Raw genomic sequence first — 14,574 nt, 5'->3', positions numbered from 1 at the left:
TCCGGCTGTGGCGCATCTCACACAAGTGTCAAGAGAAGCCGGGGGCGAGTGCAACACCTGTTCAGTGGCTTGAAATCACTCTCTTAATGGATTTTGTTAATGTTTTTAACTGTTTGGTGAAGTTGTTTACTTGCTGTAATGCATGGGTATGTTTTCTGGTGGTAGAGTTGTTATGATGTAATGAATCAAACGATCGCAATGTGTTTATAAGTTCTTTTCTGGTGAATTTTGTTACTTCTTTGACTAATATTCATAACTTCTGAGTATTGCTGCAATTTTGATATTCCCAAAGTGTGCGCCTCTAGATATACGTGTGCCGCAGTTTTCTTAGGCTTTTTTTATTATTTATTTATTTATTTTTATTTTTTTTTTACATCAGTCACGGAATTGCACAAGTTGAAATATAATTTATTTTTATTTATTGCCTGACGAAGATCTAATGGTCTAAACGTTGCAAGCAAGTGTAAGCCAATAAAGTATTTTTGGAGCAACAAATCAGTGTACAGACACTTGCTAGTGTTTCCTTTAAACAGATCCCCATGAATGTATGCTTATCTCGGAAGTTGTTTATAAAGTACCGATTTCGTAGCATGGTAATGGACTGTATATTCATTTGTTTAGCATGTAACCATCTCTCTGTTGGAACTTTACTTCCAAATAAGCGATTAAACATGTTTTTTATTGTAATTGTGATATTGCATATTTCTGTGAATTATTTTCATGTTCAATAGAGTATATCATCATTATTAAATCCTTGTTTTGTATTTCTATGTGTTATTGTTTGTAGTGCATAGACCTACTATTGTATTATGGTTCACTCACATTCTCCACTGAGACTGTAGATTGTAATATAAAAATACAGTGTCTTCAATTGAGCTCATATCTGCCATTTCACAAGTTAAATTGATGTGTAGTACAATAAAAACCCTATTGTGCATTGTGTAGAGGATAAACACTTTAATAATCATAATAAAATATAATTAAGAGTGTTGTTTATCTTCCTCAAAGTAATATATCGGTTCTAAATGTTTAAGCGAATAACATTATATCAATTTGAAACTAGCACGTCGTGACTCGGAGTCCTCTCTCAAACCCTGAGATTCATCCGCCACAAGAGCAGTGCCGAATCAACCAACGTAATGTGTTCCTCCACAAGTAACTTGCAGTTTTATGCTTCAACGTCTAGAAGGCCAAAAGTTACATAGTGTAGCTTTAAAAATAGACTGCGATCTAAATACGTTAATGCATAGATTTTACATGATGAGCGTTGGTTTTCTATTTTGTTTATTAGTTTTACTCACTGACTTTTGTATTTTTGTTTCTTTCCTGTGTCTCAGGAAACATTGCCAGGCTTCAAGTGGATTGGAAATAGAATCCATGAGTTAACAAAAACAGGAAAGGAGGTCATTTTTTCCTTTGAAGAATCCATTGGTAGGTATAGTTTTAAATCCAGACATTCTGATGGGTCACTATCATTGGCTAGTCGTGCAACAACCGACAAGTTGATTAGTGTGGTTTAATAGTACATTTATCTATATTATTATTATTTATCTTTAATATTTTTATTAAAGATAATAAGTTTATAAAAAAAAAAAGTCTATGCATCGCACTATGAGTGTTGCATTTTGAAGATAAGTCATGTTAAAAATAGTTATATAAAAATAAAATAAAAGCTTATAAAAATGCATCTGGAGGGCCCTGCATTATGTTACATTGTTGCGCTCTGTCCTGCTGTTTTAAATGCAATCTACATGAATGCCCCCTAAAAAACGTGCCCGATTGAAGTGTGGTTGACATGTTGTTCAGATAACCCACTGACTATTCAATTTAGAAATGTTTTTGTTTTGCACGTTCCTTCCAGACCCACTAAGTCTTTCCCACTATTTCATTCTGTTGACATGGCAGCGGGTTGTGTTTATTTATTTTGTAAATCAATATTAAAGGGATAGTACACCCAAAGTTGAAATTTGGTTCATTATTAACAGACCACCTTCTTGTTCCAAACCCTTATGACTTAAGACAAAAGGAGAGGTAAAGCATAATGTTAATCTCAGCCATCATTCACTTTTATATTATGAAGTTGCAATGAAAGTGAATGATGGCTGAAGCTAACATTTCGCAACTCTATTTGTGTTCCACGGAAGAATGCAAGTTATGCACATTTTGAACAACGTGAGTAAACAATGACAGGATTGTAATTTTTCTGTGAACTATGCCTAATAAAAAGTACAAATCACCATCAAGGGTCAATTACGTCTTACCTTCTCTTTTATTTTGATTCCAGGCTTTCTGTGTGGAAACATGGTTCTTGATAAAGATGGAGTCAGTACAGCAGTGGTTGTGGCTGAGATGGCTGCGTATCTACACACCAAAAACCTTTCCTTGAACCAACAACTATGTAACATCTATGAAATGTGAGCACCAATCTACATAATAATTCCTCCTGCTGTTTTTTTTATTTGTTTTAAGGCCAGTTCACACCAAATCTGTGACAAATTTGCAAGACGGGTTGCCGACAAAAGCTCTACTCATATCAAGGCCGAAACTAATACAAAGAAAAGCTATTTCAAGCCTGTACAGTATGTGGCACTCTTAGGCCTATTTATTCTGATTTACTGCATGGATGTTTTAGCACCGTTACAGGAATACTTGTGTTATATTATCCTGGCATTTAAAAAAAAGTAGTGAAGTTCGGCAATTTGTTTGTCTTCACTCATCGCACATGGCCATCACACATGGTGATACTGTGGTTACTGTTGTAAACCCATGGTTAATTTTTTGGAAGGGAAGGTTAGGGTTAGGTTTAGGGGAAGGGGTTTGTGTAGGGTGTTTGTGTGACTCTAAATTGAATTGGGTGTGAAACCTCAAGCAGCTAAACGTCCAGTATAGGCGTTTCTTGATCTTTGGCCGTTGATTTGTGCAACGTCTAAATCGTGCAATAGCAACGACTCTGGAAACATGACAAAAAGCTCTTATCTCATTGGTCAGTCTATTTTCTTCACAGTAGTTCCATAGGAATCCATTGTTTCTAATTAAAAGCTCACTCACAATGAATATTTGCACCAAAAATCCAGGTTTGGTGTGAATAAGCCTTTACTTATTGTGTACCCTATTTTGTTTTCTTATGTATTTTCAGTTAAACTAATGAGAATTGATGTTAAAAATGTCAAAGGTTTAAATAAAAAAAATGAAGTCTTGATGTGCTAAACTACCATTGTTTTACCTTTTTTTTTACATTATCTTGATATTTATCTTTTTTTCGCCCCATTGTTTCACCCCAGATATGGCTATCACATTTCCAGAACCTCCTATGTTGTTTGCCATGACCGTCCCACTATCAATAGAATATTTAGCCATCTGCGCAACTTCGGAGGTCAGGATGTATACCCAGGGTTATGTGGTGGTTACTGCATCACACACATCAGAGATGTGACCACTGGTTATGACAGCAGTCAGCCTGACAAAAAATGTGTATGTCAAATCAGTTTTTAATGTTTTAATTTTTGGTATTTTATTTATTAAAGGAGACCTATTATGCCTCTTTTTTACATGATGTAATATATGTCTCAGGTGTCCCCAGAATGTCTGTGAAGTTTCAGCTCAAAATAACCCACAGATAATTTATTATACCATGTTGTAAATGCCTCTTTTTGGGTGGCATCAAAAACACCGTTTTCATGTGTGTCTCTTTAAATGCAAATGAGCTGCTGCTCCCTGGCCCCGACATGGCTCTGGTCTCCCTTGAATACAATCAGAGACAATGGTACTTTAGCTGCATTTGCCGTGGAATCAGATAACAAGCACATTCGGAAAGGCGATTTGCAAACATTCACAAAATATAAAGTGGGATACTTTCATCTTCAGGATATAAAGCTGGAACACAAACATTTGGTACTGATCCATGCTTGAGAATGTAATTTTTTTAAATCCTGCTTTATATTGACATATCCACAAAGCAGTCCGGTGTAAAATTATTTGCACAAACATATGAAAATTTTGGTATGGTTTGGGGCACATTTCCTTCAAAAACAAAACTTGTCCACTGCATCTTCAGTGGCTCTGATGCCGGGAGTACATGAAGACTCTTTTGTTCACTTTTACAGCCAACAACAGAACACTTATGACGCTTAGGAAGCTGGGACATTATTCTTCTCACTGTATCTGCTCCAGCATGGGAAAAAATGGTGGACTGTGTGTAGATCACTCAGGGGAGCATCTATGATAATAGGGTGGAGTCCGTCACAAGTCGTGGGTATGGCCTGCTCTAACGTGACATCACTTTAGAGCAGAAAAAAACCCATTAATTTTGACACACTGTTTTTGATTAACAGAAATATAAGAAAGAGGAGTTGGTGGACTTTTAACATTGTAGGGTGGTTGTGTACACACACTGATGACTCGCATTTAAGTACAAACACCATGTAAAAGTGAATTTTGCATAATAGGTCCCCTTTAAGGTTAATGAAAACCAAAGTTTGACATACAATAAATTCTATCTTTAATATTTTCTACAGGTCCTTCCCTTGTCCAAAAACAGCCAAATGGTCACATTCACATTTCAGAATGGCATTGTTGCTACTCTGAGGACCAGCGGGACTGAACCAAAGATCAAGTATTACACCGAATTCTGTGCATCACCAGGAGAACGGTTTGTATCTTGTGTTATATTAAAAGTAATTGAAATGGATGATGTTGTTGGGACTAAACAACAGTAATATACAGTTGAAGTCAGAAGTTTGAACACCTTGGCCAAATACATTTAAACTCAGTTTTTCACAATTCCTTACATTTAATTTTAGAAAACATTCCCTGTCTTAGGTCAGGTAGGATCCCTACTTTATTTTAAGAATCTGAAATATCTGAATAATAGTATTTATAGAATTATTTATTTCTGCTTTTATTTCTTTTGTTACATTCCCAGTGGGTCAGAAATTTACATACAGTTTGTTAATATTTGGTAGCATTGCCTTTAAATTGTTTATCTTGGGTCAAATGTTTTGGGAAGCCTTCCACAAGCTTCTCACAATAATTTGCTGGAATTTTGGCCCATTCCTCCAGACAGAACTGGTGTAACGGAGTCAGGTTTATAGGCCTCCTTGCTCGCACAAGCTTTTTCGGATTGAGGTCAGGGCTTTGTAATGGCCACTCACTCCAGTACCTTGACTTTGTTGTCCTTAAGCCATTTTGCCACAACTTTGGAGGTATGCTTGGGGTCATTGTCCATTTGGAAGACCCATTTGTGACGAGCTTTAACTTCCTGGCTGATGTCTTGAGATTTTTCTTCAATATATCCACATAAATTTCCTTCCTCATGATGCCATCTATTTTGTGAAGTGCACCAGTCCCTCCTGCAGCAAAGCAACCCCACAACATGATGCTGCCACCCCCATGCTTCATGGTTGGGATGGTGTTCTTTGGCTTGCAAGCCTCACCCTTTTTCCTCCAAATGTAATGATGGTTAAACAGTTAAATATTTGTTTCATCAGACCAGAGGACATTTCTCCAAAAAGTAAGATCTTTGTCCCCCTGTGCACTTGCAAACTATAGTCTGGCTTTTTTATGGTGATTTTGGAGCAGTGGCTTCATCCTTGCTGAGCATGTTGATATAGGACTCGTTTTACTGTGGATATACTTGTCTACCTGTTTCCTCCAGCATCTTCACACGGTCCTTTGCTGTTGGTCTGGGATTGATTTGCACTTTTTTCACCAAACTACGTTCATGTCTAGGAGACAGAATGCATCTCCTTCCTGAGCGGTATGATGGGTGTGTGGTACCATGTTGTTTATACCTGCGTACTATTGTTTCTACAGATGAATGTGGTACCTTATGGCTTTTGCAAATTGCTCCCAATGATGAACCAGACTTGTGGAGGTCCACAAATGTTTTTCTGAGGTCTTAGTTGATTTCTTTGGATTTTCCCATGATGTCAAGCAAAGAGGCACTGAGTTTCAAGGTAGGCTTTAAAATACATCCACAGGTACACCTCCAATTGACTCCAATTAGCAGAATCTAATGGGCTAATTGCCTAAAGGCTTGACATCATTTTCTGGAATATTCCAGCCGCTTAAAGGCACAGTTAACTTGATTTATGTACATTTCTGACCCACTAGAATTGTGATAGTCAATTAAAAGTGAAACAATCTGTCTGTAAACAATTGTTGGAAAAATTACTCGTGTCATGCCCAAAGTAGATGCCCTAAATGACTTGCTAAAACTATAGTTTGCTTACATGCAATCTGTGGAGTGGTAAAACAAATGAGTTTTAATGACTTCAACCTAAGTGTATGTAAACTTTTGATTTCAACTGTATTATATATATACTGCTCAAAAAATTTAAGAGAACACGTAATCATCACAGTATAACACCAAGTCAATTAAACTTCAGTGATATCAATCTGTCCAGTTAGGAAGCCTAAGTGATTGTGAATCAATGTTACCCATTTTAGTGCAAATGAAAGTGACAGCAGGTGCACTGTGGAGGGGCAAAAGCAAGACAACTCCCAAAAAGGGAATGGTTTTACAGGTGGTGGCCACAGACAAATTGCTCTCTCCTTATCTTTCCTGACTGATTCTTCTCTAGTTTTGCTAGTGTCCTTGTCACTACTGTTGAGGTGGTAACTGCAGCCCATTCATGTTGCACAGTAAGTCCAGCTCCTCCAGGATGGCACATCCATGCGTGCCATCGCAAGAAGGTTTGCTGTGTCTCCCAGTACAGTCTCAAGAGCATGGAGGAGATACCAAGAGCTGGGCCTTACACGAGGAGAGCTGGACAGGACATCAACCCAGCAGCAGGACTGGTATCTGCTCCTTTGTGCGAGGAGGAACGGGAGGAGCACTGCCAGAGCCCTATAAAATGACCCCCAACAGGCTACTGGTGTGTATGTTTCTGACCAAACTGTCAGAAACCGATTCCATGAGGGTGGCATGAGTGCCCGACATCCTCTAGTGGGACATGTGCTCACAGCTTGATTGGCATTCGCCAGAGATCACCAGAATTGGCAGGTCCGCCATTGGTGCCCCGTTCTCTTCACAGATGTGAGCAGGTTCACATTGAGCACATGTGACAGATGTGGTGGTGAACGACATCATCCAGCATGACCGGTTTGGCAGTGGCTCAGTGAAGGTCTGAGGAGGCATATCCTTGGAGGGTCGCACAGACCTCCATGTGCTAGCCAACGGTACACTGACTGCTGTTAGGTACCGGGATGAAATCCTCAGACCCATCGTCAGATCTTATTTTGGTGCAGTGGGCCCTGGGTTCCTCCTGGTGCAGGACAATGCCCGGCCTCATGTGGCCAGAGTGTGTTGGCAGTTCCTGGATGACGAAAGCATTGATGCCATTGACTGGCCCTCACGTTCCCCAGACCTGCATCCAATTGATAACCATTGGAACATTATGTATCAGTGCATCCGACACTACAAAGTAGCGCTACAGACAGTCCAGGAGCTCACTGATGCCCTGATCCAGGTCTGGGAGGAGATCCGCAAGGACACCATCCGCCATCTCATCAGGAGCATGCACAGACATTGTCAGGAGTGCATACAGTCACGTGGTGGCAATACACAGTACTGAGTCACATTATGAGTTGCCGTGATGAAATTCACGCAAGTTGGAACAGCCTGTGATTTCAATTGTTTACTTTTGATTATCGGTGTGAGTTTGAATCCAGCCCTCAATCAGTTGGTAATTTGGTTTCCATTGACCGGTTACGTCATTTTGTTCTCAACGAATTCCACAATGTACAGTAAAGATTTTGATGTTCAATATATTTCATTCATCGAGATCCGATGTGTGATTTTAGTGTTCCCTTAAATTTTTTGAGGTGTGTGTGTGTGTGTGTGTGTGTGTGTGTGTGTGTGTGTGTGTGTGTGTGTGTGTGTGTGTGTGTGTGACCCCAATTCCGAAAAAGTATGACATTATGAAAAATGCTAATAAAAACAAAGAAGTGTTTTGTAAATTATTTTCACCACAACTAAACATAATGTGATGTTTTACCTTTTTAATTTTATTGTTGTTGTTTTTTTTTTTAAATATACAGTAAGTTTAAATCCGATGAATGCTCACACTCCAAGAAGTTGAGATTGAGGCAATTTAAGACTAATAGCATTTTGATGAGTTGAAATGGCAAGGCATTGTGAAACAGGAGATGTTAAACAGGTGAGGTAATTGTGTCATAGTACAGTATACTGTATAAGGAGCCTCCAACAACAGCCTAGTACTTCAAGAGCATGGATCATTCCAGACTTGTCAATTTGCCAACAGATGCCTCAGCAAATAATACAGCACTTTGAGAACAAAGTTCCCCAAAGACTAATTGGAAGGTTTTTGGGCATTTCACCCTCTACAGTGCACAATATATTTATAAGATTCAAGGAATCTTGTAAAATCTTGGTGCGTAAAGGGCCAGATGAAAACAACTTCTGAATGCGTGTGATCTCTGATCCCTCAGACATCACTGTCTTAAAAATGCCACAAAATGGATATCATGAACATGAACATGGGCTTGGGATTACTTTAGTAAACCATTGTTAGACAACACCACTTGCCGCTGCATCCACAGATGCATGTTAAGACTTTACTATGCAAAGCAGAAGTAAATATCAATACGGTCCAGAAGCTCTGCCAACTTCTCTGGGCTCAGTCTCATCTAAGATGGAAAGTAGAACAGTGGAACTGTGTTTTTTGGTCTGAAGAGTCCACAATTTTTGTGGACCACCCAAGCTGTTATTAGTGTCAAGTCCAAAAGCCAGTGTCTGTATGGGTCAGAGGTGTGTCAGTGCCCATGGCATGGGTAACTAGCACATCTGTGAGAACACCATGAATGCAGACAGATATGTACAAATCTGCCCGCAGCCCTGACCTGTCTCCAATTGAGATTGTGTGGCACATTATGAAACTCATTAGATGGAAACGAAGTCCCTGTACAATTGTGCAGTTAAAGACCTGCATAATGGATGAATGGTGGAAAATTCCACTTTATAAACTTAACAAACTTGTGTCTTCAGTGCCCAAATGCTTAATAAGTGTTATTAGAAGAAATGGTGATGTTTCACAGTGGTAAACACTCGACTGTTCGACTTTTTTTATTTTTTTTATTAATGATACTCACATATTAAAACAATATATATAATGTGTAGTTGTAGAGCTTTCAATTTAGCAAAGGGTGAATATATTTACAAATCACACATTTTTGTTTTTATTAGCATTTTTCATACTGTTTTAGCATTCATAGCATAACTTTTTTGGAATATATGTGTATAATATACACACAGATACAGTGCATCCGGAAAGTATTCACAGCGCTTCACTTTTTCCACATTTTGTTATGTTACAGCCTTATTCCAAAATGGATTAAATTCATTATTTTCCTCAAAATTCTGCAAACAATACCCCATAATGACTACGTGAAAGAAGTTTGTTTGAAATCTTTGCAAATTTATTAAAAATAAAATGAATTCACAGTATTCACAGCCTTTGCCATGACACTCAAAATTGAGCTCAGGTGCATCCTGTTTCCACTGATCATCTTTGATACTTCTACAACTTGATTGGAGTCCCTCTGTGGTAAATTCAGTTGATTGGACATGATTTGGAAAGGCACACACCTGTCTAAATAAGGTCCCACAGTTAACAGTGCATGTCAGAGCACAAACCAAGCCATGAAGTCTAAGGAATTGTCTGTAGACCTCCGAGACAGGATTGTATCGAGGCACAGATCTGGAGAACGGTACAGAAACATGTCTGCAGCATTGAAGGTCCCAATGAGCACATTGGCCTCCATCATCCGTAAATGGAAGAAGTTTGGAACCACCAGGACTCTTCTTAGAGCGATGAGCGATCGGGGGAGAAGGGCCTTAGTCAGAGAGGTAACCAAGAACCCAATGGTCACTCTGACAGAGCTCCAGCATTTCTCTGAGGAGAGAGGAGAAACTTCCAGAAGAACAACCATCTCTGCAGCACTCCACCAATCAGGCCTGTATGGTAGAGTGGCCAGACGGAAGCCACTCCTCAGTAAAAGGAACATGACAGCCCGCCTGGAGTTTGCCAAAAGGCAAAATTCTCTGGTCTGATAAAACAAAGATTGATCTCTTTGGCCTGAATGGCAAGCGTCATGTCTGGAGGGAACCTTATCACCTGGCCAATACCATCCCTACAGTGAAGCATGGTGGTGGCAGCATCATGCTGTGGGGATGTTTTTCAGCGGCAGGAACTGGGAGACTAGTCAGGATCAAGGGAAAGATGAATGCAGCAATGTACAGAGACATCTTTGATGAAAACCTGCTCCAGAGCGCTCTGGACCTCAGACTGGGGTGAAGGTTCATCTTCCAACAGGACAATGACCCTAAGCACACAGCCAAGATAACAAAGGAGTGGCTACAGGACACCTCTGTGAATGTCCTTGTGTGGTCCAGCCAGAGCCCAGACTTGAACCCGATTGAACATCTCTGGAGAGATATGAAAATGGCTGTGCAGCGATGCTCCCCATCCAACCTGATGGAGCTTGAGAGGTCCTGCAAAGAAGAATGGGAGAAACTGCCCAAAAATAGGTGTGCCAAGCTAGTAGCATCATACACAAAAAGACTTGAAGCTGTAATTGGTGCCAAAGGTGTTTCAACAAAGTATTGAGCAAAGGCTGTGAATACTTATGTAAATGTGATTTTTTTTCATTTTTTATTTTAATACATTTGCAAAGATTTCAAACAAACGTCTTTATCGTTGTCATTATGGGGTATTGTTTGTAGAATTTTGAGGAAAATAATGAATTTAATCCATTTTGGAATAAGGCTGTAACGCAACAAAATGTGGAGAATCTGAAGCGATGTGAAAACTTTCCAGATGCACTATATATATATAGTTATATATATTATAACATTAAAACCATCTGCCTAATATTGTGTTGGACCCCTCGTGCTGCCAAAATGGCACCAACACCCATCTTGGAATAGCATTTGGAGATGCTATTCTTCTCACCACAATTGTACAGAGCGGTAATCTGAGTTACCATAGACTTTGTCAGTTCAAACCAGTCTGACCATTCTCTGTTGACCATTCTCATCAACAAGGCATTTCCATCCACAGTGAAAATTCCAGGAGATCAGCAGTTGCAGAAATACTCAAACAAGCATGTCTGGCACCAACAATCTTCCATGTGATTATCTAATCAGCCAATCGTGTGTCAGCAGTGCATAAAACCATGCATGTATGGGTCAGGAGCTTTAGTTAATGTTCATCAACCATCAGAATGGGGGAATAAAATATGATCTCAGTGATTTGGTCCATAGCATAATTGGTGCTGGATATGGGCTGGTTTGAGTATTCCCTGCTGATCTCCTGGGATTTTCACGCACAACAGTCTCTAGAATTTACTGCGAATGGTGCCAAAAACAAAAAATATCCAGTAAGCGGTAGTTCTGTGGATGGAAATGTCTTGTTGATGAGAGAGGTCAACAGAGAATGGCCAGACTGGTTTGAACTGACAAAGTCTATGGTAACTCAGATTACCGCTCTGTACAATTGTGGTGAGAATAGCATATCAGAATGCTATTCTCCGATATGGATTGGCGCTGTATTGATGGCACGAGGGAGACCTACACAATATTAGACAGGTGGTTTAATTTTGTGGCTGATCGTATATATGTGCTAGATACATCTAATATATACTGTATATAAATAAGCCTAAAAATATTGTTCCCCCAACAATTATTTTAGCCATGCTTTAAAATCTATGAATGTATTTGCATTATTTACCAACATATCAAAACATTTATTAATTGCAAAATGAAGTCTATGTATTTGTTTGTCACCTTCTGGTTGGCAGACATTAGCGGAATTTGTCCATAGTTAGTGTGCTGAATAGGGTGTGAACTAAAGGGGAACTGAATTCATCCATCCACTAAAGATCTGAAAAAATGTTTTAGCATCTATGTTTGATCATTTATGCAATGCAATAATACAATTTAATGACTTAAAGGGGTCATGATATGCCTTTTTGTAATATGTTCCTTGAGGTTCACTTATAATATTTGCACAAAAAAACAGTCATATATTTGTAAACCACAATAATTTTCCACCCTCATACTGACCCATTGTCAGAAATGATCGCTTTTGGTGCTGCTTCTCCTTTAAGACCTGAGAGTATACACCCACTTTTATGATTGGCCTTCAGCTCTTGACTTGACTTCTCTTTTACCTCATTTTTATTTCTTAATTTTTTTGCAGCGATATCTCTTGTCTGGAGGAAGAGTTAAGAAAAGTGACCTCTGCTCTAGTTGAAGAGTTTCTAGAACCTGACAAGAACAACCTGATCCGCCGATCAGAATAGCTTTATTTTAGTTCTAGTGGGAAGTTTGTTGTCCTCATGGGCATTTCATTTAAAATCAGCCCCAAAGGCCGGTTAGTAAACTGTCATGTGAATGTTGTTTTATCACTGTGAAATAATTTAAAGCATAATCACTTTATGGCTTTCAAACCAAGAAAGAAATATTCAAGTAAACATGACTGCTCGTTTTTCAATTTAGTAGTTCATATATGGCACGTTTTGACATGAATAATTTTTTTTTTATAACACAACCAGAAAAAAAGCCACAGGCTTTCATTTTATTTCTATTACTTATTTCAAGAACCCATGTCAGTTTTGCCTTGGTCTTTGAGTGTTCTACATTATCACCATTACAGTTCTGTTGCTTCAGGGATATGGGGTCAGGATTTAAACTATATATGGGGTCAGGATTTAAACTGTTCATCTTTCTCATTTGATAAACATTCACTCCACCTAGACCTATTTTCAGTTTGTACCGTTATTCTTAAAGTTGTACTCCTAGAGCTGCTGCTGCTACCGTTACACTATGTGCATGTGTAGCCTATTTGTGTGGACTCATAAAGTGTCCATATTAGATACAGTATAGTGTTGATGTTCACACTCACAAAGCATTGTATGTTTAGATACTTATACTGGAAAACAAGACAAAGAACATGTTTTTTTGTTTGTTTGTTTTTTCTCCAAGTTCTCTTGCACTTATCCTTGTAAAAAGACAAAAGGCTAGTTAGTGCTGTCTTTTCTGAAGTAAAGGTTATTTTTTTAAGTGCAATAAAATAACTTCCCTATATATTTATGTTGCCCTATCACTATACAATCAGTCAAAAAGCAATTTCTAACATTTTGTTTTTACCATTGTATTTATACTATTTTTATTTATGAATTGGATTTATTCTTTACTCTCATAACATTTCTTTGTGACATGAAATACCCAGACTGCTGTTGTTGTACTGTAACACTGAGTGTGTATTACAAATATCCTTAATGTGTTGTTTGATTGAAGACAAGACATATTCTTGATTTTGTCTTGATTATTTGCTTTCCCAAAAATGTAATGTAAACTTATTTAGTTGGTTCTTTATGAAATCTGTGTAAAAGAGTGTAACTGATATAATTTTTGAGGTGAAAAAAATATATAGAGAGAGAGAGAATGAATGATAATCAAATGAAGAACCATATTTTCTTTAGAGTATCCTTCTGTACAACAATGTTTTTTTGTTTTCTATACAAGCATTTCAAGGTAAATATTTATTTGCAGTGCAGCTGTGATATTCCTTATACTGTATATGATGTATATTGTATGTCAACCCTTATACAAAAGAAATGTTGTATTTGTAACTTGTTGCAATTTCTTTTTGGGGAAAGAATTATATGCACTTTCAATTTTGGACATTATTCTAAGCCAAGTAACCTGTGAGCTACAGTGGCAAGTAAAAGTATGATAACCCTTTGGAGTTACCTGTATTTATGTATACAGTTGTCTTAAAATCTGGTTTGATCTTCATGTAAGTTACAATAATAAGCAAACACAATCTGTTTAACAAATAATGCACAAATTATTGTTCTTGTACATATTGAATACATAATTTTAAACATTCACAGTATAGGTTGGAAAACGTTTGTGAACCCTTAGCCTAATGACGTAAACATACGCTAATTTGAGAAAGGGTTACAAAGTTATTCGAAGAGCTTACTCGAAGAGTCCACAGTTAGACAAATTGTCTATAAAATGAGATGATTTATTACTGTGGCTACTCTCCCTAAAAGTGGCTGTCTAGCCAAGATGACTCGAAAGGCACACCGCAGAATACTCGGGTGAGGTAAAATGGAACACTAGAGTGAAAGCTATAGACTTCAAGGAAACATTAGCCTAGTTCCATCCACTTTTCGCACCATTTTGTTATCGACAAAGTGAAAATGTGTAAAATAAAAGATTTTGCAATGTCTTTAAGTTCTCATTGAGCATTTCAAATGATAAAATATGATTCTTTAAAAATTCAAAATTATTTGTCTTTAGGCCCCCAGTGAGCAAGCCAAAAGCAACTGTGGCAAGGAACCCAAAACTCCATAATATATTAGTTAATGAAGTAGAACAAACCATAGGAGTAATCGGGCATGGCTGGGGGAGTCAGATCCCCTCTGGCTATACAGCATGAGTTTAATGCCAATATTAGTTATCTACATGTAATACAAGTCCTGTATTATTTGAGTAAACTGTAGATGTTGGTGGGCATCTTTCAGTTCATTCAAAGGATA

General features: G+C 38.1%; 1 protein-coding gene across 1 annotated transcript in view; it reads left to right on the top strand.

Moving 5' to 3' along the window:
• The window catches only part of pgm2l1 (phosphoglucomutase 2-like 1), a 50,252-nt gene extending 35,995 nt beyond the window's left edge, over positions 1-14,257 (top strand). The window contains exons 10-14 of the mRNA XM_052109880.1: positions 1,338-1,431; positions 2,285-2,414; positions 3,282-3,471; positions 4,515-4,648; positions 12,222-14,257. Of these exons, the coding sequence (XP_051965840.1) occupies positions 1,338-1,431; positions 2,285-2,414; positions 3,282-3,471; positions 4,515-4,648; positions 12,222-12,324 (651 nt within the window). The 3' untranslated portion in view covers positions 12,325-14,257. The remainder of the gene's footprint in view (positions 1-1,337; positions 1,432-2,284; positions 2,415-3,281; positions 3,472-4,514; positions 4,649-12,221) is intronic.
• Positions 14,258-14,574: the final 317 nt, after the last annotated feature.

This window comes from Xyrauchen texanus, chromosome 38 (genome assembly GCF_025860055.1).
Source record: "Xyrauchen texanus isolate HMW12.3.18 chromosome 38, RBS_HiC_50CHRs, whole genome shotgun sequence".
In the NCBI taxonomy this organism is placed as follows: Eukaryota; Metazoa; Chordata; class Actinopteri; order Cypriniformes; family Catostomidae; genus Xyrauchen; species Xyrauchen texanus.
This window is presented reverse-complemented; position numbering and strand designations above follow the sequence as displayed.